The sequence below is a fragment of the Rhinatrema bivittatum genome, chromosome 6, assembly GCF_901001135.1.
Source record: "Rhinatrema bivittatum chromosome 6, aRhiBiv1.1, whole genome shotgun sequence".
In the NCBI taxonomy this organism is placed as follows: Eukaryota; Metazoa; Chordata; class Amphibia; order Gymnophiona; family Rhinatrematidae; genus Rhinatrema; species Rhinatrema bivittatum.
In genome coordinates, this window is record NC_042620.1 from 39,905,888 (window position 1) to 39,933,151 (window position 27,264).

The window sequence follows — 27,264 nt, forward strand, 5'->3', positions numbered from 1 at the left end:
GACATACATTACTATCACACAGCGGAGAGACAAACCTCGTCCAATTATTCACCAGACCACCGTAGTGGGCTACCAGTCTTTCTTCGATGAAATATCTCATGCAACGGAGGAATTAAAGAAACATACAACTTCCCAGCAAGCAAAGAACATGTTCGTTAATTTGGCTGAGAATATTGCTCTCTCTCTCGAAGTCAAGAACTGTTTTGTATGTGGAGGAACTAATACAGGAGAGCAATGGCCTTGGGAAGCCAAAGAAGCATTCCAATCTGACCTTAATACATTGAACACAACTGTTACCTACAACCGTAAAACTCATCCATATGAGTGGGCCCTCCAGACTGATGTGATTGGCAGACAATGTATATCCCGACAACGTTCACGTATCTATACCATACCTGTTGGAAACTCTCCATGTACTGGGGTTCTCACAGCCAATCTAACCAACCATACATGGTGGCAGACGGAAAACTCTACCATGCCTATTCCCATCTGGACTGAATCAACCTTGAACAAGACATGGACTGCTGCAGGCGTGCCCACTACCATATTTACTGCCCCGGATGGCTACTATTTCATATGTGGGCGAAGAGCATATGAACAATTGCCAACACACTGGTACGGAACCTGCTTCTTAGCTACAATTCGACCCAGTTTCTTCTTACTTCCTATCTCTGCTGGAGAAACCCTAGGTGTACCAGTATACAGTCCCATGCGACCAAACAAACGTCGTAGAAATTCTAAAGTATCCATTGGAGCCTGGAAAGATCAGGAGTGGCCTCCTGAAAGAATTGTACAATATTACGGTCCGGCTACGTGGGCTGAGGATGGTTCTTATGGATATAGAACCCCTATTTATATGCTCAACCGTATTATCCGACTACAAGCAGTACTAGAATTACTCACAAATGACTCTGCCTTGGCTCTCAACATCCTCGCCAAGCAGAACACCAAAATTATCACCGCTGTTTACCAAAATCGATTGGCATTGGATTACCTCCTAGCCCAGGAAGGAGGTGTATGTGGAAAATTTAATCTTTCTAATTGCTGTTTACAGGTCGATGACAAGAGTAAGGTCATTGAAGAGATTACTGATCGAATGATCCGACTGGCACATGTTCCTGTGCAGACGTGGACTGGAATTCTTGATTGGACAGCATCCTTACCCACTTGGCTTACCTCTATCCCAGGACTTAAAGAACTCTTCCTTCCTGTCCTATTTCTTATTTTAACCTGTATTCTATTCCCTTTATGTCTCCCTCTCATTTTCAGGAATCTCCGATCCATGATTGAAAATATTGCTGATCGACGAGCGGCTGCTCATGTCATGATGATCAATAAGTATGTGTCTGTCTCCACCTTCCCCTCCCATGATTCATCTGACTATGACACTACCGAGGATTCTGATACTTCTGATGTTGATTCTGATAATGAATACCTAACCACTAACCTATAAAATTGCACTCATTAAAATTAACTAACCTTATTGAGCCACTTTGTTCACTAGGGTAAGTCGGGCTACAAAGGGGAGTGGCACCAATAGGGTCCACCCGTCTCAAACCCGTGAAGCAACCAGCGACCTAGCAACACTTAGGGCTCAATTCAAAATACACTGGTATTAATTCCTTTTTTGTCATTTCAGTTACTACCCAGATCATGAAGGGTGATACTTCTGCCTTCTACCCGAAGTTGAAGTATCAAAGGGGGGAATGAAGGGGTTCAATTTCATGACCCCTGAAGAATGAAACAACTGAAAGTCTTCCGACTAATCATGCCAGCAGTGGAACGCACAGCCATTTTGAATGTACTAATGTTTGCAACGCAAATGACACGTAATGCGTAGTGACGCAGTTGCGCACTAACACGTAACGTAACGTAACTCCATTTTGGAATAATAATTTGTATTGTATTAATACGAATGCCGCTGTAAAATGTCTAACACGTCAATTAAATGACGAAACGATAATATGATCATAAGCTACACCTCCTGGAGACCACGCTAGCAAATGCTTATTCAGCAGTTTGTGAATTGTTTGTTCAGCAAAACTCAGAACGCATGTGTGAAAGATAAGAGTTGTAAAGTGCATAAAAGTTTGCTCCTAAGGGGGCGTGGCATGCAGTTGTACTAAGCCTTTGTCTTAGCTGCATCTTGCTGGCAATAAAAGTCTATCTTTACGGATCAGTTGTCTGGACCTCCTTACTGACTAAAAAGAGACGGTTACACTCCAATCTTCAGGTACTAAAGCTGATTTTAATGATCATTTACAGATTACTAACAGTAGGTCTGCAATTTCAGTTTTCAGCTCTTTTAACATTCTACGGTGTATACCATCTGATCCAGGTGACTTGCTACTCTTTAGTTTATTAATTTGCCCTAGTACATCTTCCAGGTTCACTGAGATTTGTTTCATTTCCTCTGAATTATTACCCTTAAATATCACTTCTGGCATGGGTAGCCCCTACCACCTGAAACTGCAGTTTCACTATTGGACGCTAAAACTTCATTGGGACAATTTCCAGGCCCAGTCGGGAAAGGCAAATTCCATGGGTACATTTCCTCTTGGATTCTGCGCCAGGTTTCAAAGGGCATGTATTTCCCCTTTGGAAAACTGCCCCAGGAAAATGTTCCTGCAGAGATTTGCACTTCCTTTTTCTGCAAGCATGTTTTTTTCCCAAGAAGAACAGTGTGCTTGATTTTGAAAATGCAAAACTAGGCATGTTGTTGTCTCGCCCAACTTAACCCCGCCTCTAAGGCCAGCAGATTTTTCCAGGGGTAAAGGTTTGTGAGTTGTGGATCTCCGAGTGTACTTTTACCTGCATATATGAGGTGGGCAATGGGCAATTTTCAGAAAGCTCTTTCAATTTTTCATTGTGATATTTTGAATGCTGTTTGTGGCTTGCTGTCCCTGCTTGGATGGATTTAGGAACTTTTGTATATGATTATAAAATGCAATTTTTCAAGTATTTGTGTTTATAGTGTGAATTTTAGTTGTTACATTTTTTTTTCAATTTCAAGCATTTCTTCCCTGAGGCAGCGCTTGTCTCTGTGAAACATGGTGCATGTTGGGATTTGTACGTATCTTGGACACACTGTCTTCCCAAAGGTTTCCTCAAGTCTTTAAGACTGACTGATCGTTCGGAAGAAAGTGCTTATCCAAGTTTTTAAGCTTGACTAGTCTTCCTGAAGTAAAGTTTGGCTGGTCCTTTTGGGAAGAGGATTTTAACACCAGCGTTGATATACTTGCTTCTTTTCCCAAGGCTTTTGGCTTGTCCATTAATACAGTTACAAAGAACTTGGTATAGCCTTACAAAATTTGTATACACCTCTACTGGTTAAGGCTTAAAAACTGTCGTGTAAACTGTCCCAACCATTACAAAAGAAGTTTTGCTATGAAATTTTATTTTTAGATATATTTTTGTGCCATTCTTTGTTTATTGGTATTGGGTTTTTTTCTATTGTCTATTTGCAAGTAATTCTTTATATATTTATTTTCCTTAAATGTAGTTAATTATTAAAACCTTTTCTTGAATGTGGGCATATGGTTTTATAGTTGTACATTTTTTTTTTGCCAATATTTTTGGATCATATTCAGTGACGAACTGAGGGCAGTTCATATCTCAATAACCCCCATTATTTCAGCACTAATTAGCATCACTATGTAGTCTTGGCTGTGAAGTTGGATTTTATTTATTTTTTATTGCACAGGTATGGAGACTGAATTACCCTCTCACCCCCTAGAAGTAGTGCCACAGAGTAGGGCTAAGGCATTTGCAGGGCATTAAATTAATCAGAAAATATTTGTTAAATTAAGTATAATAGGAGGATTTCTGCTACAATGGCTGGATCAGAAGGAAAATAAAATAGAGAAATCCGCAATTAACTGATGAAGGCTAGTTAGGGGGCGGTTCTGAATGAGCTGAAAACCCAGTGAAGAAATAGGAAGCTGCAAGGCCAAATAACCATACAAATAGATAACATCACTCTGTCTCACCTTAACCAGCTGGTATTTCTGGACTTACCTCCCCCTGCAGTGTAGATTCGAGTTGCACGGGAATATCCCAGCATTCGGCAAACAACATTCCCATCGTTGATGTCCCAATCATCATCGCAAATTGTTCCCCATTCTCCATTGTGCAGAACTTCTACCCGGCCCCCATTACCCTGTCCAACAAGCCTCACATTGGTGTCGATGCTGGAGCCTGCTTTAAAAGAAGAGGGACATTTTAATATGCGACATTCTCAGAAAAGGGAGAGGTAGGAAACTGGGATGATGATAATAACACAAGCCGAAGCAATGACGCCTCAAGGCAAAATACGCCCAGTGATAATGGAAGGGCAGATATTTGCATACCTGCTGGCTCCCCCTTTGCACCTTTCACTCCTGGTGGTCCTGGTGGTCCTGGAGGCCCTGTAATAAACACAGTCCACATTTTGCAGTGTTGAACCTATTTCTATATTTGTTATAGATAATGCATATTAAAGATGATAAAAAAAAAAGTAGTTGGTGACTGTGAGATCTGGTACAGTCCTGCCTTTTGAAAACAAACACATTTTGGTTATAAAATATTTGTCTTGTTCTCCAAAGTGAGCCTTGTACAATTTTGTCCGTGATGAGAATGGACTCAGTGTTTTAGTTATGACTTCTTCAGAGGAGTCTATTGAACAGAGCATCAGTCTGCCTGGTTTTAGACTAGTGGTGTCCAATTCAAGTCCTCGAGGGCCACAAACCCAGGCTGGCTTTCAGGATCTCTCTAATGAAGATGCGTGAGATATATTTGCATACATGACTGCAATTATATGCAAATATATAGGGCCAGATTTAGGCAGAGGCAACACAGACATATGCCTTGGGTGTCAAATTCTGAAGGCGCCCAAAAACTGGGGCGCCTTCCGGGGCGAAATCCCTCCCCACTCTTGACCTCTGCCTATGGGTGCCACAATCTTTAATCCAGCCCTGCAAATATATCTCATATGTATTCATTAGGGCTAGCCTGAAAGCCAGACTGGTTTGTGGGCCTTAGTGACTAGCATCGGACACTCCAGTTTTAGGCCTCTTCCTTTCCCCATTTAGCTAGGAATGTCTGATGAGTCAGTTGCTTATTTTTTGGAGAAAGTTTGCCATTGGAATTAATGGCAAATATTTCACGTGAAGGCAAAATATAGTGCAAGCTTTTGTGAAAAAAAAACCAAGATGTGGGAGCTCTCATGGGAAAAAATGGAAAGGCAATGGTAAATTCTGACTTAGCCGAAATACAGGGCAAAATCAATGCATTGTTCTCTTTCCCTCTCTCCAGAATTTATTAATGTTTGTGCATGGGTCTCCCTGTGTCTTGTGCTCCAAAAACCATGTTTGCGCTGCATTTTTGGGTGCATTAAATTACTGATGTTGTTTCTTTAGGGCCTGGTCTGAATAGCCCGACTAAAATTGTCCCTTAACCATGTTAATAAAACCCAACATTCAATTAAAATGTCTTTCCTCATGGGACATGTACAGGCATGTCCCGTGGTGAGGACACGTGTACGAGTGTAAAACCTGCTTCAGGGCACTGTGTGGCTTCTGCAGGTAAAAGTGCAAATGCAACATAGCAGTGATAGTTCTTTTACCAGCTCTGAAAAATGCATGCTGCTTTCCAGCCACTGGAAGTGGGAGGGTGGGCCGGGGTGCACATACAGTACGTGGCCTTTTTTCCGGGTTCATTTGGACAGGTTCATGTGTTTCTTTTGAGTTGGGGGCAAAAAGCTAAGCAAAAACAATGTGAGAACAATTTTCCGTGTATAGGATAATTGTCAAGCTTTGACAATTACAACAACGTCCGCAGGTAAAAAGTACCCAGGGACTGTTGTCCTGTCGTCGACAGTTTGGAAATTGGTCCCCGCCCCCCCACCCCCCCCCACACACACACACACTCTTTTCTTTTGGGAGGAAACAATTGGAAAGAGTGAAGGGCTCTGCTTTTGCACTCGGCTCTTTTTGTCTGAAAACTTTGTACATCCCTGCTGCTGATTTCATTCTTTTACGACGGGCAGCCCGAGCGACAGCGTCGAAAGCTGAAGTCTGCCTAACTCACATCCTCAGGCTTAGGAGAAATAGAAAACGGAGGGTGATAGCCAGTGGAAAGGACACAAAGGCTGTGCAGTCTCCCTTCCATGTACAAAGCAAAAATCGCAGCTGGGGCTCGGAACACTGCATTTCAATGCGTTCTTCTCTTAAGCGTCAGAACTCCAGAATTCTTTCCTTCTTTTTGCATTCAAAACATTTTGGAAGAAAGCGCTTTCTGTAGGCGCGCTTGTAACCTTTGGTCACTAATCGTGTGGTAAGTTCCTATCATCCCTAGGCAAACGATGATCATAGTTTCATACGGGAGGGGGGTAGAGAGGGTAGGGACTGTTGAGTTGTGGAAGGGGGAGGGGGGGGAAGGGGAAATGCACAATGTGTCAGCAAGTGCAGAGGATGGAGAACGTTGTTGAGTACCCGCTTCTCTGGAAAAGCGCCTCAATGGCCCCTGGAGAGGAACCTGCCCAAAACTCTTATGAAACTCCGGCTGGGAGAGATCTCTGTTGAAGATCTGGGAGGGCAGTTCTGAGGTGTTATTGCCCAATGATTATGGGGAAGGCACTGAACCAACTGTAACTACGGGTGATAATGTGCAGAGAATGATTCAAATGATGTAAACACGAGGTTGGAGAAATGTTGATTGTACAACCGCAGGCCGATGCCTAGGGAAATCATGCTGCGCTGTGTAAATAAAACAAGTCGATCTAGAAGGAAACTGACTGGTTTGGTTGTTGCTTTATTAAGTTACACCGACTAGAAAGGACCGCAGCCTCAGGACCCATCATGGGACCCACATGGCATGTTCTCTGCTGAAAGGAGAGTGGCGAACAGTAGGTAGTGTCCGAAGGTGGGTTACAATTGTGGCAATCAGTGGCTGTAATCAGCCAATAACTTTAAACATGCTGCATACATTTGATGGGGAGAAAATGCATCTACTGAACATGGTCAAGCCTCATGAGCAAAGTTCACCATCACTGTAATGCCACCAGTGCAGAATAAATATTTTCTCCAACCTTAGGGGGCCATTTTCATAAACTGATTGCCTCTGAGTTCTATCTTACACAACTCTCCTCTGCTTTACCTTTGTCTTGAGTTTCTCTTCTCTAACATCTGTCCCTTTGCTCTATGTCTCTTTTGCTTTTATCTTCTTTTCCAAGATCTTGCTTCTATTTCCCATTTTCTTTTCTGTGCTGTCATCTCTCTGACTCTCTTTTCTTTTACTGTGCTTTGCTCACTCTCTTTGCTCATGTTTTGCATTCTGCTTTTCTCTCATTTTACTCTTTTCCTTTCCTTCCTGCTTCTCTCCTGCTTTAATTCCCTCCTTATCTTTCTCTCACCTCTTCTTTTTCCTTTTCTTCCTTCCTCATTGCTGCCGCTGTCTCTCTTTCTCTCTCTCTCACACACACAGGGCAACATTTGGAAGCACCTACAAGGGGGTTTTAATTAGAGAATGTGGGAGAAATTGTTCCAAAGCTCACATATTTTCAGGAAAAGTAATGCAATAACATTTGGTCATTCATCATATATTCCATGAGACTGGGGTAAAAAATAAATCTGAAAAGTGATATATTTCATGAATAAGGGGAAAAGCTCCACTTTTCCATCTTCTCACTTTTGGTGCCTTTCCTTATAGATTGGAGGTGCTTTCATTTACGTAATTTCACCCAGTACTAAAGATGAGAGAAGAACCTGCAATCTCAAGGGAAAACCTGACTCCTCATTTCACATCAAGTCTGGTTAAGAGGATTGTGGCTAGAGGTCTGATAAAAGTGAGTCTGTAAAATCAGGGTATAAGTATGTAAGTGGGTGGAGATGAGCCAGAAATGGATTCTTCTAAGATCGTGACTCAGAACTATCCTGAGGACTGAGGCCTAGAGTCATCATTCCGCTATAAATATAGCGGAATGATGAGCCGAGGGGGAAAAAAAGCGGTGGGGGGCGATAGTGAGGAGGCGGCCGCATCGCGCCAATGGAAAAGGTGTAGGTATTTCCGGAGCTACTGCTGGCAATAATGTCCAGAACATTATCGCCCCTGAACACTACCGGCCCCTCATTTTCCTAAACCTCGCCTAAATCCCACCCAAACTCCTCCCCTTTCCCTCATTTAAATTTTCAATTCGCGATGTGGCAGTTATCGCGTGCATTAGGGCATTATTGCATGAGATAACTACATATATTTCAGGGAATGTTTATATTGTTTGAGTTATTTCTATTTAGTTTGTTGATTAGTTGAACATTAAAAATTGCATACTTCAAAAAAAACTTTCTAAAAATTAGGTCGTTTTTGGTTAATAGACCATGGGTGACCGATTGAGTGGTCCGGGCTACCTCTAGTCCTGGCTTGCTGATACCCGAAAGGGAGACAAAGATAGAGATATTGGATATATCTCTATTCCTTTTGTTACCATCGCCTGTGTGAGCCTTCTCTCTCTATATCTGTTTATGTGGTTATTGTTGATGTGAAGGCTGTGTGAGCTTATTTTGGGCATCATCTCCACCCACTACATTTCTTACTATAACAGGACCGCATACTTGCTTGCCTGTTGAGATTCTACTGAAGAAGCTGTTAGGATCGTATGTCTTTATAAAGACAAAATCCGGTGAGAGCTCTCCCTTACCTGTAAGCCCTCTGAGTCCTGAGGCACCTTTGTCTCCATGTTCACCTTTTGTTCCAGTGAGGCCATTGTCTCCTTTGCTTCCTCTCTGTCCTTCTGGACCTATAATCCCTAATGAGAAATACCACATTATTGGTACCAGGTTGTACTTTCCAAGGAAGAGAAAAAAAAAAGCTTATAGACATTATTAACCCATTTTACTTTGACTTTAAAATGAACCTTGTATGGCAAAAGCTGAAATACAAAAATGAAAGATTTGGGCTGATCTATATGGGGCCTACATCTCGTAGCTGCTTCATTTACTCATTAAAATCACTGCTTTCACACTTGCTGTGCACAGTGCTTTCTTTTTGGAAAAATAAGGTATCGATATTCTCGTGCAGGATGTATATGGTTGTTTTTTGGGTTTGTTTTTTAGGGACCATGAGGCAAATCAAGCAGCTGGAGGAAAAGATGCTGGTACTTAGTCCTGACAAGTACTTTCTGAAAAAAAAGCCCTGACTGTGCAATTTAATGCTTTAGGATTAGGATGATTCTTGAAATCATTAGATGATGCCTATCCTGTTTCTGATTATGTCATTTCCTGAAAGAGTTATTATCCTCAGCTTCACATTCCTTCAGTGACCCACTTGAAAAAAAACCCTTTGGAAATATTCAGATGAAAGAATTCTAAATTGTTCTGTTTCTAAAATTGTTCATTTTAACCCCCTGTGATAGAAAATAAAACATAACAAATGCTTTAAAAGCTCTTTACCTGCATTTCCCTGGTCTCCTTTCTCCCCCTGTTGTCCTGGTGTTCCTAAGATCAGAACCACAAGAAAGAGGCTTTAATGTTGGACCATGCTTCACACCTTAGAAGCGCTGAAAGAAAACCGGACGTTTCTCGCCCTGTACCATGTTTCCATGGACCAGAAAACTGTCATTATTACAACCTGCTGGCTCACAGGCCCTCGTTTTTCCATCTTTTAAAGCATTATGATTGGCTGAAAATAGACAAGGGCTTTTTCTGTTGCTGCTTCAGTTGTATGGAACTCTCTGCGAGCTGAGCTTGGATCTATGACCTGTTATTTAACCGTGTACTCCACTACTAATACTAGAACAGGATTATACCATTTAGTTATGGGAGAAGACAGAGTAGTTTTGGGTTGCAGCTCCCCCATGTGGCAGCTAGCAATGGTAGTATCCTTTAGTGTTTTTCTAGAGAGATCACCATTTTACTCTTGTGGATCCTTTTTGTTTTCAAGAAGGCAGCATGTCCTAACCTGTGCTCTTATTTTATTAAGTCTTAACTTTAAGGTCCATGGAAACTTTTGTTTTGGATGAGAGTTTCTTTCCACCCTATTATGCCAGTTTTAATATATTTGCGTTTGAAGTTCCAAATCCTTTCTGGATTCAACTAAGCTGTTTTGAGTTTTCTAATAAATGGAAGAGGTCCCCTTCTTTCAAGTGGGATCTGAGATCATCAGAATCAAAGGAGAGGATGACTTCCAGTCATCCTGAGAGAGGGAAGAAAGAGAAAAGGGGAAAGGAGGAGAGGAGGAGAAGAGATGGACCACATCCATGGCCCATGTGTGTCTCCTGGATTTGGAGAAAGAGAAGGAGAAATAAGGTATCGCCATTGCTACTATAAGAGGTGGTAGGAAATAAAAGACAACACTTTAGAAGGTCAGTTTTGATACTTCATCTACATTGGGAGGGAAGCCTCATAACTTGCCTCAATATGAGAGCGAAGAGATCAAGTAACTAGAAGAACTAATTAAACACCTGAACTTAAGAAAGACTGTAAGGAATCACAAACTTACTTATTAAAAGCAATTGCATCATGGCTGTAAAGACTTTAAACTCATCATTGCACATTATCAGTGAAAGAGAAATGTTGGAAACCAACAAACAACTCTTCTGTGTCCTACTGAGTAGTGACTTTGTTAGACTCAAGGCTGAGATTATCAGTGCTGTGAGCAAAGAGATTTAACTATGGGAAAAGTAAGAGCAATGTAAGGGCCTTGCAAAGAAATTTTGCCCCCATGCAGGAAACCTTGGAAATGTATTTTAATGCAGGACAATAGTATTCACTTAAATATAAGTGTGAGATATGGCACCTGGGACTATTACCCAGGTTCTGCCTTAACAGGGTTTACGAAAGGAAGTAAGTTAAAGCTTTTCTTTTTCCTCAGGCTTTTCCGGATAGAATAGCTATTTTAATAATGTTTTAACTTTTTATTATTTTTTTGCTGGATTTTTGAATGATATCTTTATTTATGTGTTATGTTTTTATGTCTGTATTTTATTATGACATTTATATCCACATTAAACTCCGCTGAGCTCTAGGTATCAGCAGAATATACATAATATCAAATAAATAAATACATAAATTAATCTGGATCCAGATCCTGCCCAAAATCCCATGAGTGGCTCGTGATCAGAAATCATATAAAAAGTACTCAGTGAAACTGGGTTATAAATAGCTAAGTCTCCAATGCTGTTGAAGGTTTTAGGTAATTACACCTAGGGATCTTTGTCTTCAGTTTTTATTTTATTTTCTCCAGGAATTTATCAGTGTTTATTACAAGAACAAAAATGATATTTACCTGGAAAGATAAGGAGTCATTTTTTCCACTGATATTTTCCTGTTTTTTTTGTTCTTGTAATAAACACTGATAAATTCCCAGAATAAATAAAATAAAAACTGACAGGTCCCTAATTATACCCTAATGTTATAAGTGGTTTGGGTTCTGTATTTGTTAGATCCCTCTCTAATATTTACCTCCAATTAAAAGTTCCACCAGGAATTCCACTAAGGGCTCCCCCTACAGTTTCCCAGAGCTCTGATAGTGGCTGCATTTGGATCCAAATGCACAAATGAAACCCCAGGGAATAGGATCTGGTTGGTTTGTGTGGGTATTTTGTGTGTGGGTGTCTTATGCTTGTGTACGTGGGAGTCTGTGTTCCCATATATCTTTGTCTGCGTTGGAGTTTTGGTGGAGCATGGATGGAGGGGATAATATGAAACCAGAAGAAGGGGAAGTCTTCAGACCAATGGGCGGGCAGATGAGGTCTGAGCTTGCAGCTCAGTGGTCTGTTGACCACTGAGCTGCGAGCTGCTGGTTTTGATGCCACTTAATACATTGGTTTACTTAAAAATGCATTTTATGCAAAATTGTTAGCTCCAATGTGTTATTTTTGCACAGACTTGTACTTTGGCAAGGATTAACTGCTGTCTTCATGGCGATAACTAACTCTACGAGTTGGTGTATGTGTGCACAAGAATGTGTGTATGTGTGTTCACTGTGCAGTCTATTGCACTGCTTTGTGCATCTAGCTGCAGTTGATGTCTCTAGTACGGGTAGCTGTGAACTCTTTCCTTTTCCAGAACGTTCTTTCAATCTCATCCAGTTGTATCGCGTCCTCGCTTGTTTCTTGTGTCTTACTGTAAGAGGTATTTACAGCTCTCATTACCTGCCTCTCCCTTTTCTCCCTGTTCACCCCGAAGTCCTGCTATTCCTGGTACTCCTGAAGGGGAAAGACAAAGAAGAAAAACATGCCATATAAATGAATTTGCCCTGCTTCCAATTTTCTAAAATGAAGTCCCGAGATTAATGGGCACCTGGATCTCCATTTGTGCCGGGGTCACCCTTCTCCCCCTTCAGTGCGGCAATTCCAGGTTCTCCTGCAGGGCCTGCAACCCCTTCCAACCCTTTATCTCCAGGATCACCTGAAATTGGACAGAGAGCAACATTAATGAATGTTGTGAGAGATCAACCAAGCCCTCCCACGGAAGCCACCAATCGCGAGAACTGTTTCAGGAAATGCAGCCGTCCACCTGTGTGTCTGAGAGTTCTCTTCTTTGCTTTTAGAGCACACCATACTTGAGTTTGTGGATGTGCAGAGACCCATCAGGTTGGAGGTGCATATAAAGCACAGTCAGAGCTGAGTGGCCCTGAGGCAGGCCAGATTTACTAACCAGAACAAGGGGTCCCATGGCAAAATTCTCCACTTTGCACCCTTCTCATGTCCCCCGTAGCAACACTCCCCAGGTTTATCCTTTCAAAAGTTATAAGGGGTGCACACACATACACAAATATCGATATGATCTGATAAGCATTTTCTCCTATTCAACACCCTGAGATTCAAAAAATTAAAATAGGATATCAACTGGGTTTTGTTTTTTTTTAATTGTCCTTAGTATCCACAATACAATGAACAGATCTTTTTAATACAGAACCATTTCATCATGACATTCCTTCAAATGAAAATGGGAAAGATTGAAACATTCAGTTTATACACAGACCTGAATGGCTAAAGAGTTTCATGTTCTCTAATGGTTAAATCCATGGGAGGAAAAAAAACCTTTTGGAAGTATTAATCTCATCGCGGAATGCCAGATGCAAATTCTGAACGCACATAGCATTTATTTCTGGGCAAAGATTTCCAGAGATATGATATTAAAAGACATTGTATCTGCAGGAATTGGGCAGCCATACTGACAGGTTTAAAACAACTGTTTAAAGGAGAAGTAACCAGAAGGATAGGGTATGCCAAATTCAAAGTTGTACTTTTGGGCTTCACAGCTGACACAAAAGGAAGGGATTGTACCCTGAGGTACACGGTTCTCTGGGTTTGCTTTTAAACTTTTGATTACTGCACCAAATATGTGCATTAGCAGAGCACTCTCTCTCCTTGACTTTTATATTTACTTAGGGAGACTGGAGGAGTAGCCTAGTGGTTAGAGCAGCAGGCCGAAAGCCAGGGGTCAAATTCCACTTCTCCTGATGCTCCTTGTGATATTGGAGAAATTACTTAACCTTCAGGTACAACTTAGATTGTAACTCTTCTTGGGCAGAGGAATCAATCACAGTACCAAAAGTGTAACTCCTCTTGAAGTTAGATTTGGAAAGGCAAATCATTAAATCTAAAATTAAAATATAACTCAAAGAGCTGTAACATCGTCAACTGCCGTGCATAATGGCAGCTCAGAATTCTGATAAACAAGATGGCCACCCTCCTGTCACCATTTTATTGCTCCTTTAATGTTACGTTTGTCAAATGAGATATCAGATAAATAGGAAAGTAAAATACTTGAGAGGCCATAAAAAGACGGTAAGAATTTAGGTTTTATGTTTGCTAGTTGATGCTACTTCCCCTTTAAAGTGAATAGAATAGAATAGAATTGGACTTGAGTTATTTCTAATGCATTGTTTGTTCCAGATTTGTACTTATAGCATCCTCAACCTACAAAACTTAATAATAAAATTATAATATTTTGTATTTCTAGACCCCCTTTCTAATTTTATCTCAAGATGGTTTACAATATGTTTCCAGGTACGTCCCTGCCTCAAAGAGCTTACAATCTAAGGAATACATTTTCAAATGCTTTTGCACATAAAAATAGCAAATACGTATGTAAGTACCACGTACGTGCAGACATACTATTTTATAAATGTTGAGAGTCTGCGCATATTTTCCATTTCATGCCTGCATTTTACCAGCAAAAAAAAAAGGGACAGGAAGGGGCTTTCTGGGACGAGGTTCAGAAGTATGCATATTAGTTGCTATTTTATAAGAGATGTATGTATATACATTGCCAAACCTACTTGGACACTTTTGCACCTGCTCATTGACTGGTGCAAATGAAATCAAACTTGTCTGTTGGCTGCAGTTTTTGGGTGGGAGGTGAACTGGTGGGGGTTCAAGGTGAAATGCTAGAGGGCCTAGGTGGATTGGAGAAGGAGTGGGTGAACCCAGCAGAGTTAGGGGTGAACTGGTGATTTCAAGTATGCACGCAAGCATTTTCACAACGGTATTCGTGCATACCTTATAAATCTCCAGCCTCTGTGTATAAATCAGAGTTATTACGCACACATGCTTTAGTTTTATACGCACTTACAGGCTGATTTTAAAAGCATTGCTCGTACAAAAATGCCCACACATGCGTGTATGCGGGCCGCGTGCAAGCAACGCAGATTTTATAAAGCCGCAAAATACACGCGTGTTTACCCGTGCACGCGTGAGGAATAAAGGGGCGGGGCACGTTCAGGGCATGGGTGTTCGGGGCGGGGCCAAGATTTGCGCCCATAACTCTGAATTTTAAAAATGAAACCCGCGGTGCGTGTACGCTAGATATCCACGTAACTGTACTGCTGCTCCTGAGGACGAGTAAGCCTGCAGAGCTCACGGTTTAAGACTTACAGGGCAGGGTGAGGGGTCCGGGTCAACTGGGCGGCATGCAAGATGAAGAACCTCGCTATTAACTGGGCAAACTGGAGGACTAACTGGAAAACTGGGAATGTGCCTCGAGCAAGCGGGTTTTAAAATTCACTGACATATGCGCCTAAAAGCCGAGAAAGTCCTATGGAAGACAAGTGCGCTAGCTTTGCTCAAGTAACCTCTTAAAATTAGGAGCATACTTATGCGCGGTTGGCGCATTTTAAAACATACATGCGTAATTGCTTACACAATTATAAATTCTAGCATTTCTTCACTTGCACGCTGCTACACACGTGTAGGGGCGCATGCAGGCACTTTATAAAATTGACCTGTTGGAATATACATGTGTAGGTTTATAAAACAAGGAAAGAAAGTACGTTTCTCTTGTATTGGAGATACTTGCATGCATTGAAACATACGCAAGTATTTTCAGGGTAGAAATACGCAATATTGTATAAATTGTGCAGCTCCTGCCACACCGTTTACAACCTACTAGCATGCGTCCACTTCCCTGCGTAAATGCTTGTCCGCGGATAGCTTTGAAAGTTAGGCTGCTGCCTGTTCAATGGAAGATAAAGTGACTTGCCCAAGGTTACAAGGAATGTTACTGGGAAAAGCAAAATTTGAACCCTGGCTTCCTTGATGCTTTAACCAGGGCTGGACTCTTTCTGTTAGCAGGCCCCAGTGCGTTGGAAAGTTAACTCAGCAGTACGGACTAAATAAGCTGTGATTCCCAAGCTCAGACCCCACATGGATGTGTTGGTACTTCTCTTACTGCTTCTTTCCTGAGGTCTGGTGCAATGTGCCCAGCACAGCATTGATTGCTCCCTCATTCCAGCCCAACAAAAAACATGCGCTCTCTCCTTTGTATGCACCTTAGCATTCGGTCAGAGGCACCATATGCATGCAGATGTGTTTGTTAAACGGTTCTTCCATTCTTTACCATGAGGCATCGTAGTAACCAGTGGAATATCCCACAGGTTGGTGGCTTCATTCTTGTGTATATTTTCTACCCTTGCAAAAGGCTAGAAAAAAAGGTAACTACGCTTTGTTATCTTTTTTTTCCCTTTTTGCAAACAAATTGGCCTGCATCGATGTTTTTGCTCGCCACTTTTTGCTGAGTTCTGAATTAATGAGCTGCTTTGCATGATATTGCATCACAGCAGTGCATTAACTCAATTTTAGGAAACTTTTGCTGGTGGTACACTATGCTTGAAAGTTTATATTTGCAAAAGGGGATAAGGGTGAAGTGATTTTATAAAAGGGGGCTTCACACACTAGATGAGCATAACAGGAAAATGTCAGCATTTTGGGGCATTTTGCATGTTGTTTTGCACACAGCCCTCTTTTGAAAAATCACTTTGCACTTTAGTGCATCGACCTCCCTGTACTCTGCCAACTCCTCTTTTCAAATGTTGATTTAGCAATAAGAATGGTTACAAATCGTCTTACTATTGGCCAGTAGACTACCTGTGTCTGTACACTCACTATCCACATTTAAATTATTAGTTTCGTAGATGCTAGATCAGTCTACTGGAGAGAAGGCTACCCAATCGCATACAGAGGATGCCATATTTCCCCCAACCCAGAGCCTCATTTTCGGGAAGCAGATGAAAACTTGGCTTTTTAGCCAAGCATTTAATAGTAAGAGTGACTAACTACACCTTGCATCCACCTTGACATATGGAGACATCGCTTAGTTTATTTATTTTAAAATAATCTATGTCCCGCATGATCAAAAGTACTCGGCGGATTACAATCACTTGCTTACATATCCTGTAATGTGCCTATCCTATAAATCAATTTTATTTATAGCGCTGCCTACCCTATAACTAGCTCTATTTATTTCCAAGTTCTGTTGTATATAATCTGTAAATTCAGCAGTATCAATTCTATTTACATCCAAGTTGTGTTATACGTAATCTGTAAATTCAGCTGCACCAATGTTATCATTTACCATTATCACGCTTAAAACTGTGTTTTGCCTTTGTAAATGCACTTTACCTGTCTAAGTGGGCTTTTGAAATTGCTACAATATATATCATTGAATTGTTCATAGGTTTTTACCCACGTTAAGTGCACTTAATGTGGGTAAATGGCTTTTGAAAATTGCTACAATAGTTGTTACATTTACACGTGTGACTCCTTTGAAAAGTCACCTCTATGTCTCATTTATGCACTTCAATATTCGTATGCATGTGTGTAAGTCAAGTTATATAATTGGTCTGTTTACCAATGTTAGTTGTAATACCCTGTACACCAAGTACAATAGAAGCACCAGTAGATTATGACCCTGTGCTTAATACCATCGTATCCTGCCTTGGGTGAAAATTTCCTTTCAAAAAGGCAGTTAATGAAGCCTAATAAATAAATAAGAATATAAAATAATATCTGAGCATGGTTCACCTTCCTGAGTCCAGGCAATAGAAGGATTCATGTTAGTACTTGTTAGTACAGATTTTGACTCTGATTTTGTCATTAAGGCTCGCTTGATCACGTGTTGACTTGTTCCTATGCCTTTCTTGCTTTCCTATTGGTTCATTGTGCCCCCTACCCTCTGCCCTGTTTTTTGTAATTTCCTTCCTTTTCATTTTTGATGTAAACTGATGTGATGTTTCGACTAATGCCGGTATAGAAAACTCTTTAAATAAATAAATAAATAAATACTTTGGAGTCAGGGTGGCAGTATTTGTCAAACTCACCCATGAAACCTCAAACATGGAATGGGATTTTCTTTAAATCAAAAATCTTTTTTTTTTGTGGTTTTATTAAAAAAAAAAAAAAAGTCCAAGATGGCCGCCAGATGAAGGCACGGGACGGTGGAGCTCCTCGTTTCTTTAAATAACTTTTCCACAATGCTGCATACCAAGAGGAAGGCAGAGATTAGGAAATGGGGTCAACTACCCCATCCAAGATTCATTGCAACCGACTATCTAGGGGTTTCTCTACCCGGCTGCTAGTGCTATTTCTCCAGAGGCGTCCTTGGTGGCGGCCCACGAGGAGCGGATGGATTGGTCACCGGACATTCAGACCATGCTTAGCCTCGGAGCACCGCTTACTCCTCCTTTACCTACAGTGCCACTAAATCTGGATTTCTTTTCACCGCCATGTGGACCGTTGGGTCCTAGATTGGTGGGTTCGGATGAAACTTCTCATGCTGGGAGAGTGACCGTGTTAATGCCGGCTCCTATTTCCAGCTTTGAGGCCTCGGCGGTTTTGAAGAGCTCTACGCCAGGAGCCGATGTGTCGGTCTCCCCCCCTCCCCGGCGAAAGTTTCAACTTTAAAAGCATTCACTGGAATGCTCTACTGACAAACCTCCGCCTCGAGCCCTGCCCATACAAATTCAGGAAAATGCAGAAAACTTGGCTTTTCCACCAGGCATATCCTGACTAGTTCCCTTTACCACTGCCACCTTTACCTCCTCACCTTGCAATTAACCCTCACCGCCCTAAGCACTATGTTAATATGTTAATATGTAAATATCTTTAACCCTTTAGTTTCAACTTTTCAGGCTCACATATAGAGCCTCCTTCTAGCTGCACCACCTTTGTTGCAAATTGTTACTCTTGTTGCTCCCCTTTCCCCCCGCCCTGTTTTTTGTATTTTCCACCTTTTGTTCAGATGTCAACCGATATGATGTGCCCTCTAATGTCGGTATAAAAAAGCTGTTAAATAAAAAAATAAAATAAATAAAATAAAAAAGGTAAAAGCAGAGATTCTGGGGAGTCGAAGTTTGGACAAGAAGATCGAGGTATGGAATTTAATATAATACGCCCAGCCCTACTGAAGCCATCGGTTATTACCATGGACTCTGTGGTCTGCTTTAATGGTCTTAGAGAGGTCTATTTCCTCTTTAGTGGAGGTAACTTCTGTTTTTGCTGGAAGATTTCAAGCTTTGGAATTGGAAACTGCTTCTCTTACGCAAAACATTTCTGCTTTAGAAGTTAAGGTTTCCTCTCTACAGCAAAATCAAGATCAGTTAATCAAGTCTGATTTTTCACATCAGAGAAAATTGGAAAATATTGAAAATTCTATTTGTTACTTAAATTTACGTGTTTTGAATTTCCCTCAATCTAATCAAATGTCTCCTACAGACTTGATTAAGAAGTATCTTATTGAGATATTAGAAATTCCTCAAGAAATTATGCCTACATCAAAACCAGATACATCGGAGCAAGCTTTGGAGGCAGAACCGGATTTAACTCAGCTTTTGGAAACTTCAACAGATATTCCAATAAGTAGATGAGGGACTCTTTTTTTTTTGTCATGTGTTTTCTCTCAGGATAGAGATTTAATATTGAGATCTTTCTTCCGCCACAGGCAATCTTTACTTCTTGGATATCCTGTCTGGATTTTTCCTGATATCAACTGTTTCACACAGGAACGTAGGAAAAGGTTTCCCAAATGCGTCCTGAGGTTTTGGCTATGGGTGCTAAGTTTAATCTTAGATTTCCTTGTCAATGTATCATAACTCATCAAAGTGCTAAACGTGCATATTTTGATCCGGACCATTTGCGTATATATTTAGATTCTTGTCCTCCGATCGGTACTGTCTAAAATGAATAAACTCGATTGAGGTAATTATATGTAAATGGCACAGTGACAGCTTTTCAGTTGTCTTTTTTATTATTACCACTGCAAAAATTTGCTCCTGTAATTTTATATCTTGGAACTCCTCCTTTTTCCTTACTATTACAAGTGAGATACATTACGTACTGAAATAAGATAATTATCTATAATTAGCCCTATTAATTGTTCCTTCCTGTTCGATGTAATTTCTAACTTAGTTCTATGTAAACCGACGTGATATGTACCAATACATGAACGTCGGTATATAAAAGCCTTTAAATAAATAAATAAATAAATAAATAAATAATCTATAAGCTGTAATGCTTGTCAATTTGTGAAAATGCAATACATTAAAAAAAAAAAAGAATTAACCAAAAGAAATGTTCTTTACTGGAGTAGCAAGCTTCTAGGAAGAGAGGAGACTGGAGAAATTTGAGGGGGGGGGGGGGGAGAGGGGGGATTTTTTTTCTGGGCTAGAACAGAATCTCTATCTAGCACCTTCTTTAGATAATTCAGTTGGCAGGTGGCAGTCAGAACCACTAAGTCATCCTTTGTGCTGGTGAAAAACTCCTCCTTGTCAGAAGAGAATCAGGCCACGTTCTATTTACCAGATTGAATTAGCATTGCCCATGGGTATGCACGTCTGTTCTGCACCCCAGCAGTGCTGGGATTACATGAGTTCTTCATAAGGAATCTACACTGCAGTCTTAATTACCAATTAGTAATGTAAACTGATGGATTTCCACATCAGCAGCTCCCCTTTATCCATCTAATCATACAGTGATTTTGTGGTTCCTCATTCCATTTTATTATTATTATTATTTTTTTTTTTTACTTCTGATCTTTTTGTCTCCCGGCTCAGTCGGAAACAGCAGTCACTGATCTGCAGCACCATGAACCTTCATTCACAGCTACTCAGGGATTTTGCCTTAAGGTATTTTATGTCCCCATCCCCACTCACTTAGCCCAGTTATTGCAGTAACTTTCCCTGGTGCTGCGATTGTGCGCCCTAAGTCCAGCCACTAGGTGTCACTGTTGGGCATTGACGTCTGCCTCCGTGACATCTCTTGCCTTTGGCCCCAGCCGTTCCAGGAAACAGGATCTGAGCCCAGGCCTCATCACTGCCACCGAGCCCCTGGGCTGTTCCTTATTCCCCCCAACACCCCCCCCCCCCATCTTCCATTTTACACTTCATTTTAATTTGATAAGGCAAGAATCGGATATCAAAAGAATCTTATCCAATTTTTGTTGCAAAGTTATATGTGCGCATAAGACCAGAGCTGAAATTCTAGGGCTTACCATTTTCTCCTTTCTGTCCAGGATCACCTTTAGCACCTAAAATAGAATATATATTTCTTAGCTTAGGCTACAGTTTAATAACTGAAGCAAATGTTAAAAACATGATTGTTTTACTATTTCCATACCATCTGACCCTGGGTCTCCTTTTTCGCCAGGAGCTCCGGGAGCCCCTCCAGCTCCTGCTGGGCCAGTATCTCCTTTCAATCCCTGTTCACCATTTTTGCCTTGTTCCCCTAGTAATAAAAATAATAATAAACAAAAAAAACATGGATAAATGGAGATCAGACTGTGCAAAGCTACTGATATTTTCAGTCTATAACCGGGCTGCATTAAAGGTGATTTGCTGCAGTTCTGTTCTTAGTTTAATTTAGTAAATGGACAATCGATGTTAGAAGAGGGGGTTTGCGCAGGGGCAGTGCTTCCATTGGGCAATCTGGGTGGTCAGCTGGAGTGCCAGGATTTTGAGGGGTGTCAAAATCCTGCCAGCAAGAGGTCCAGGCGCTGTATCAGAGCCAATGCCATCAAAGAAGGGAGCGCTGTGCTGGAGCTGCTGCCGCCAGTAGGAAGGAGCGCGGTGCTGGAGCCGCTGCCGCCAGTAGGAAGGAGCGAGGTGCTGGAGCCGCTGCCGCCAGTAGGAAGGAGCGCGGTGCTGGAGCTGCTGCCGCCAGTAGGAAGGAGCGAGGTGCTGGAGCCGCTGCCGCCAGTAGGAAGGAGCGAGGTGCTGGAGCCGCTGCCGCCAGTAGGAAGGAGCGCGGTGCTGGAGCCGCTGCCGCCAGTAGGAAGGAGCGAGGTGCTGGAGCCGCTGCCGCCAGTAGGAAGGAGCACAGTGCCTGGAGCTGCCACCAATAGTTACGTTGGGTGGGGGGGGGGGGGTGGTGGTGAATGACTAAAAGTTCGCCTAGGGCACCTGGGTTCAGGCTTGAGTGTCCGGAGTGAGAAGGTTTCTGGATTTTGTGCATTTGGGGCGAGAAGATATGTCAGGTTTGAGGGCGTGTTTGGACTAAGAAGGGAATTTAGGGTTTGTGTGTTGATAAAAGAAGTGAGTTTGTGTGCAAGGGGTAGCGAGGGGTGACAGGGGTTATGGATTTGGGATGGGATGAGATATGGGGGGGTGGGAAGAGGTGTGTTTGCCTGTCTGGGGAGGGAAAGGATGATGGGATTTGTGTGTTTTGGGGTGGGAAGAGGTCTTGTGTGTTAGGAGGTGGGAAGGAGCTCACTTTCTTTATATTTCATCATCATCATTATCATCATCATCATCGTTTATTCCTCACAACTGAGAGTAAATTGGACCCTGCCAAATTGTATTTCATTTCCTTTCTAACCGAATTGGAAGATATAGATGTATTTCAATGACCTGAGTGGAAACATGACCGATCTGCGGGTCACTTTTAAATGATCCAGGAAGCAGCCCGTCCATGGCTCACCTTTCATCCCATCATTGCCTTTCGTTCCTGGTTTTCCCGGGTGGCCTTCTTCTCCCTTAAGTCCTGGTTCTCCTTTCTGACCTTGCTCACCTGAAATGAAATTAGCAAATAATATTTCACGCTCAGAATCTGAAATAAATCGACTGAGAAACACCGTCCCATTTCCACTCAACACTTAACGGTCTTTTCTTTTTAGACGTCAGCGCTTTATTTATTTATTCCATTTATTCTTCTGGATATCCCATGATTTTATAATCATCAAAGCGGGTCACAATAAATCTCAAATACCCACAAATACAATCAGCCACCCACCTTTCCCCCATCTGCCTCACCATCTTAACATAACCAATAAAAAACAGAAACACAACTTCAACCTTAAAATGTGAGGGAGAGCTGCCTGGGGCTGCTACAGCCATGACCTTGCTGTTTATTTTGGAAGATTAGGGGGATCAGGCGCTACTCCCTGACTGTTTCTTATGCATTTTGGGGGGGCTATTCACCCAAAACAGGGGGCTTTTCTGTTTTCTTTGTTTGTTTTTTTACTTAGCTGGCTACCCTGTATTCTGAATATAGTTGATTAAGTTTAAGTTATCCAGGTATATTCAGTAGGATGACTAAACTGATTTGGATAAAGCCACCCGGAAACCTTTAGTCGAGTGTATCGGTAGGAGATGTGTTCCACTGAATAGTTGGCTAAAGTTATTCGGGTGACTAAGTGAATACCTTTGCCGCTCGCCATCCTACTGACTATGGATCTCAATACGATTGGAGACGATACTGAACCTCCCCATAACCCGGCCATCGTCCTTATTATTTCTCTACTCACCTTGTAATCCTTTCTTTTCACCTCTTCATGGGTTACTGTGGCAACAAATGTACAAACTGACATGCCAAGAAAGTGTCTTGAACCGGATATGTCTGAGTGAGCCAGGCGCTCATAACACATGTACTCACCTGGGGCTCCACTATCACCTTTGCTTCCTTTTGGTCCAGCTGGCCCTGCAAGTAGAGATTTAAGTGTATGCTTTAGAGCTGTGGTATTGGGCTAGACAAATATATGACCTTCTCTGTGAATGTTTGAAACTGGAATGCTACCTTTGTATCACAAAGGGGGTCGGCTGAAGGAGGGCGGGCAGTGAATTTAGTTGTCATAAAGAAGACTTGCTAGAGCAAGATCTGACTCTTCTATTAAGCAGAATTGTCAAAGTAACTAGTTACAGAAACTAGTGATCCTGTCATTTGATTTAGCAGCCAGTTAAGAGATCACAATGAAGGATTACTTAATGGAAAAGTAATCAGTTTGCTGTCCAGTGGCAGATGCAATACCAGTTTCTTGTAGTCATTTGTTCATATTTTCCTCCTAGTGGATATTTGAGTCAAATAGGTCATCTTTTCTGTGTTCTCCTGCACACAGAGATAACTCTGTGGGTTTGACTGTCCAGGTATTTTCCCATCCTGGGCAGCAGGCAAAAACTGGGTCCAATGTGACTCTGGGAGTTTAATGGGAGATGGTACATTTTTGGAAGATAAGCATTTTTGGCACTAAGGTAATCTAGATTAGGTTTTATGTAAAGTAATCAGTAGTCTGTAGCTGATTGATGTTCAGAAGTAACAGAGGTGATCTCTCCAAGCAAACGCTGGACAAGACTTGCTTTGTGAAGGCAAACCTTCCACTTGTTTTAGATGAGCTTGCTGTAAAAAGGGCCTGCGATCATCTGCCTCTAAGCCGAGGATGGCAAAGATATCCATGCACTTGTTCCCAGTGCTAGGTGGTGCTTCTAGAAATGATAATTTTGTGCTACACTAGCTGAGCTTTTAAATTGCTAGAAGGGGGGACATAAATGCTTGTTCAGTAGAAGGTAATCTTACTTTCTGTGCCTGCAGCTAAGGTAAGAAGCCTGAGTGTGTGATCCAGGCAGCAGTGCTTGCATACACAGGCAGGGTTACACGACGAGAAGTCCTAAATTGCTGACTTAAACTATGTTGAGACGACCACCTTGGGTTTGAATGGGGGCCTGGAACGTGGACCATCCTTCATTCTATTGTGATGTAGAAATATGGGGGAATATTTCATTGCTATTATCTGGGGGATTTTTCACCCACACAATGGCACAGTGCAATGTAATTATGTCACTACAAGTAGATAGCGATCTTTTTTTTTTTATTTGAATTACATAGTCTTTGATTGTCAACTTCCATTACCCGACTGTTATTTTTGCTACATTTCTGTTGAATCTTTGAATGGGTTAAGGTACTGTGTTGGATTAAAATTTAGTCTTTTTTTTTTTTTAAATCTCATTCTTCCCCTCTTCTGTATACATTCACCAAGATGTCAGCCAAGAGTTTCTCTTTCTTTTGAATCATCAAGAAAAATAAATATTTATTTCACTTTAAAAGATCAACTTCCTTATGGGAATCCCTGTGTCACAGTAACATATTGGGCATGAGAGGTCATTTTGAAATTATCCACAGACTTTGCACTATTTCTCAAAGGGACAGTAGGAGCAGACTCCCTATGAAAAAACTGGCCCTTGGAAAAAGAGATCTGCCTCTCCTTTTTCTGTGGGTACTTTTTCCATGGGAAAACAACACACACAGTCGTGAAAATACAAAACTACGCATGTTGCTGCCTCCCCCAACCCAACCCTGATCCCGGGAATGCCTCCGCTAAAAGTAGGCCCGTCGATCCCCATGCATACCTTTACCCAGATAAATGGCTTCTGAAAATTGTCCTCAGATTATAGTACAGATGTTTTCCTGCTGGATGCTGTTTTTAGTTAACAAAGAGATGTGGGATCATTTCATGATGTTTACTTACCTTCTTTTGGTATAGAAATGCACATGGTTATGATGACCACATCCATTTGGGGGTAGATTTCTAAAAACTGCGCGATCGCGTACTTTTGTTTGCGCAGCAGGCGCAAGCAAAAGTACGCTGGATTTTATAAGATACGCGCGTAGCCGCGCGTATCTTCTAAAATCCTGGATCGGCGCGTGCAAGGCTGCCGATTTTGCGCGGCCTCGGAGGGAACTCTCTTTCGCCTTCCCCTCCCTTCCTCTACCTAACCCACCCCCCGGCCCTATCTAAACCCCCCCCTACCTTTATCCATGGATTTACGCCTCCCGGAGGGAGACGTAAATCCACGCGCGCCAGAGGGCTGCTGGCGCGCCGAGACTGGACCCGGGGGCGGTTCCGGAGGGCGCGGCCATGCCCCCGGAATGCCCTGGCCCGAAACCACACCCCCGGGCCCACCCCCGACACGCCCCCTTCCGAAAACCCCGGGACTTACGCGAGTCCCGGGGTCTGTGCGCGCCGGCGGCCTATGGAAAATAGGCCGCCGGCGTGCAAGGCCCTGCTCGCGTAAATCCGGGCAGATTTACGCGAGCAGGGCTTTGAAAATCCGCCCAACAGGCTGTAATTAATGGCAGGGCAGCTTAAAATATGCTTGCCGCCATCACAATGGGCTCTGATCTCCCTAAGATGTCAACTGAACCAGCCTGTTTCCCTATAAAAGAAACAGAGATTCCATCTGTTAGGGTACAAAATTAGATTTTAAGCCTTGTGGTATCTGAATGTAATTCTCTTTGATGTACACTTTGAAGTGCCGAAAAGAGGAATATAAAAATCTAAATAAATAAATAAATGTGCTGGGTTCACTGGACACTCTACTAGAACGGCTTTCAGTGGCAGAAATTTGAGAGAAATTGGATGAATCATGAACAGTTAAAAAATTATTAGAGTGTGGGCAGCAAACACACAGACATATTAGAAACATAGAAACATAGAAATGACGGCAGAAGAAGACCAACCGGTCCATCCAGTCTGCCCAGCAAGCCTTACACTTATTTTTTCTCATACTTAACTGTTTCTCTTGGCTCTTAGTAACCTTATGTTCTAATTCCCTTTTCACCCCCATGTTATATTGATCTTATAAGGCAGGGGTGGGCAAACATTTGGGCCTGTGTGCATCATTGCTCTCTCCATAAGAAAGCAGAGCTGTTTACCTGTAACAGGTGTTCTCCGAGGACAGCAGGATGTTAGTCTTCACACATGGGTGACATCATCAGGATGGCACCCCGATGTGGAAAACCTATGTCAAAGTTTCTAGGACTTTGACTAGGACACTAGGCATGCTCAGCATGCCCTATACCATGTGTCCACCTGGGTTCCTCTTCAGTCTTGTAACATAGAATTATGATTAAAAAATAAAGAAATTGGGAGAAACCAATTTCTGCAAAAATCTAATTTTTGTTTCTTTGAAACTGGATTTTAACCTGGGCTTTCCAAAAAATTATTTCTGATTGGAGCTACAGCAGAGGTAAGTTTAGATAATTCTCCCCTTGGGTTTCCCAGAAGATATCTGGTCCCCCACTGGAGGAACCCTGAGTGTGTTGAACTATTCCAGTGCTGCAGAGGTATCACTCATCTCCTCTGCAGTTTCTGAAGGTGACCCATGGGGAGAAGTAGGTTATGTTTATATTTTCAGAAAAAGCTTCGCTAAAGTGGAGTTTCTTTTTTTCTTGCTAATATTCATCAACAATCTATCATACCAACATTCCTTCTCACGGTAAAATTAAGTTGTTCCTGATATTTGGCGGCCAAGATCAACAACTAACAAAAAAGTTTTTAATTACCTTGCCAATATTTTTGTAAAGACAAGGATAAAAAAAAATTCCAGGCATTTTGAACAATTCCATATAAATAAATGACACTGGTGAAGCTTAGTTTTTATGAAGTAAAGACATGGTCAAGGCAGCTAGCATAGCAGAGTATAAAGAAGTTTGGACAAGTTCCTGGAGGAAATGTCCATAAAACATCATTAGCCAGGCAGACTAGGGAAAGCCATTGCTACCCCTGGGAGAGATTAACAAGATCTCCCGGGTACTTGTGACCCAGACTGGCCACTGTTGGAGACAGGATGCTGGGCTTGATGGACCTTGGTCTAACCCAGAATGATACATCTTACGTTCTATGTAGGTGTACTTATTTGAAGCTGTTTTTTGTGCCAAACGTTCTTTTTTGATGCATCTGCTGGTCAATTTTGGGCATGTGTACTCTTAAACACTGGGACTTGTTGCCCACTTTCACCTCAACATGG

General features: G+C 41.9%; 1 protein-coding gene across 2 annotated transcripts in view; it reads right to left on the reverse strand.

The window, feature by feature from the left end:
* MARCO (macrophage receptor with collagenous structure) overlaps positions 1 to 27,264 on the reverse strand; it is a 57,786-nt gene that overhangs the window by 16,577 nt on the left and 13,945 nt on the right. Inside the window, exons 4-13 of one of the 2 annotated variants that reach the window (XM_029605340.1) lie at positions 23,120 to 23,164; positions 22,166 to 22,255; positions 20,867 to 20,974; positions 20,742 to 20,777; positions 12,273 to 12,380; positions 12,125 to 12,178; positions 9,423 to 9,467; positions 8,672 to 8,779; positions 4,350 to 4,406; positions 4,018 to 4,197 (exon numbers count right to left, since the gene is read on the reverse strand). In XM_029605340.1, coding sequence (XP_029461200.1) covers positions 4,018 to 4,197; positions 4,350 to 4,406; positions 8,672 to 8,779; positions 9,423 to 9,467; positions 12,125 to 12,178; positions 12,273 to 12,380; positions 20,742 to 20,777; positions 20,867 to 20,974; positions 22,166 to 22,255; positions 23,120 to 23,164 — 831 coding nt within the window. Of the gene's footprint in view, positions 1 to 4,017; positions 4,201 to 4,349; positions 4,407 to 8,671; positions 8,780 to 9,422; positions 9,468 to 12,124; positions 12,179 to 12,272; positions 12,381 to 20,741; positions 20,778 to 20,866; positions 20,975 to 22,165; positions 22,256 to 23,119; positions 23,165 to 27,264 lie in introns of both variants that reach the window. The other variant, XM_029605339.1, reaches the window with a different exon arrangement.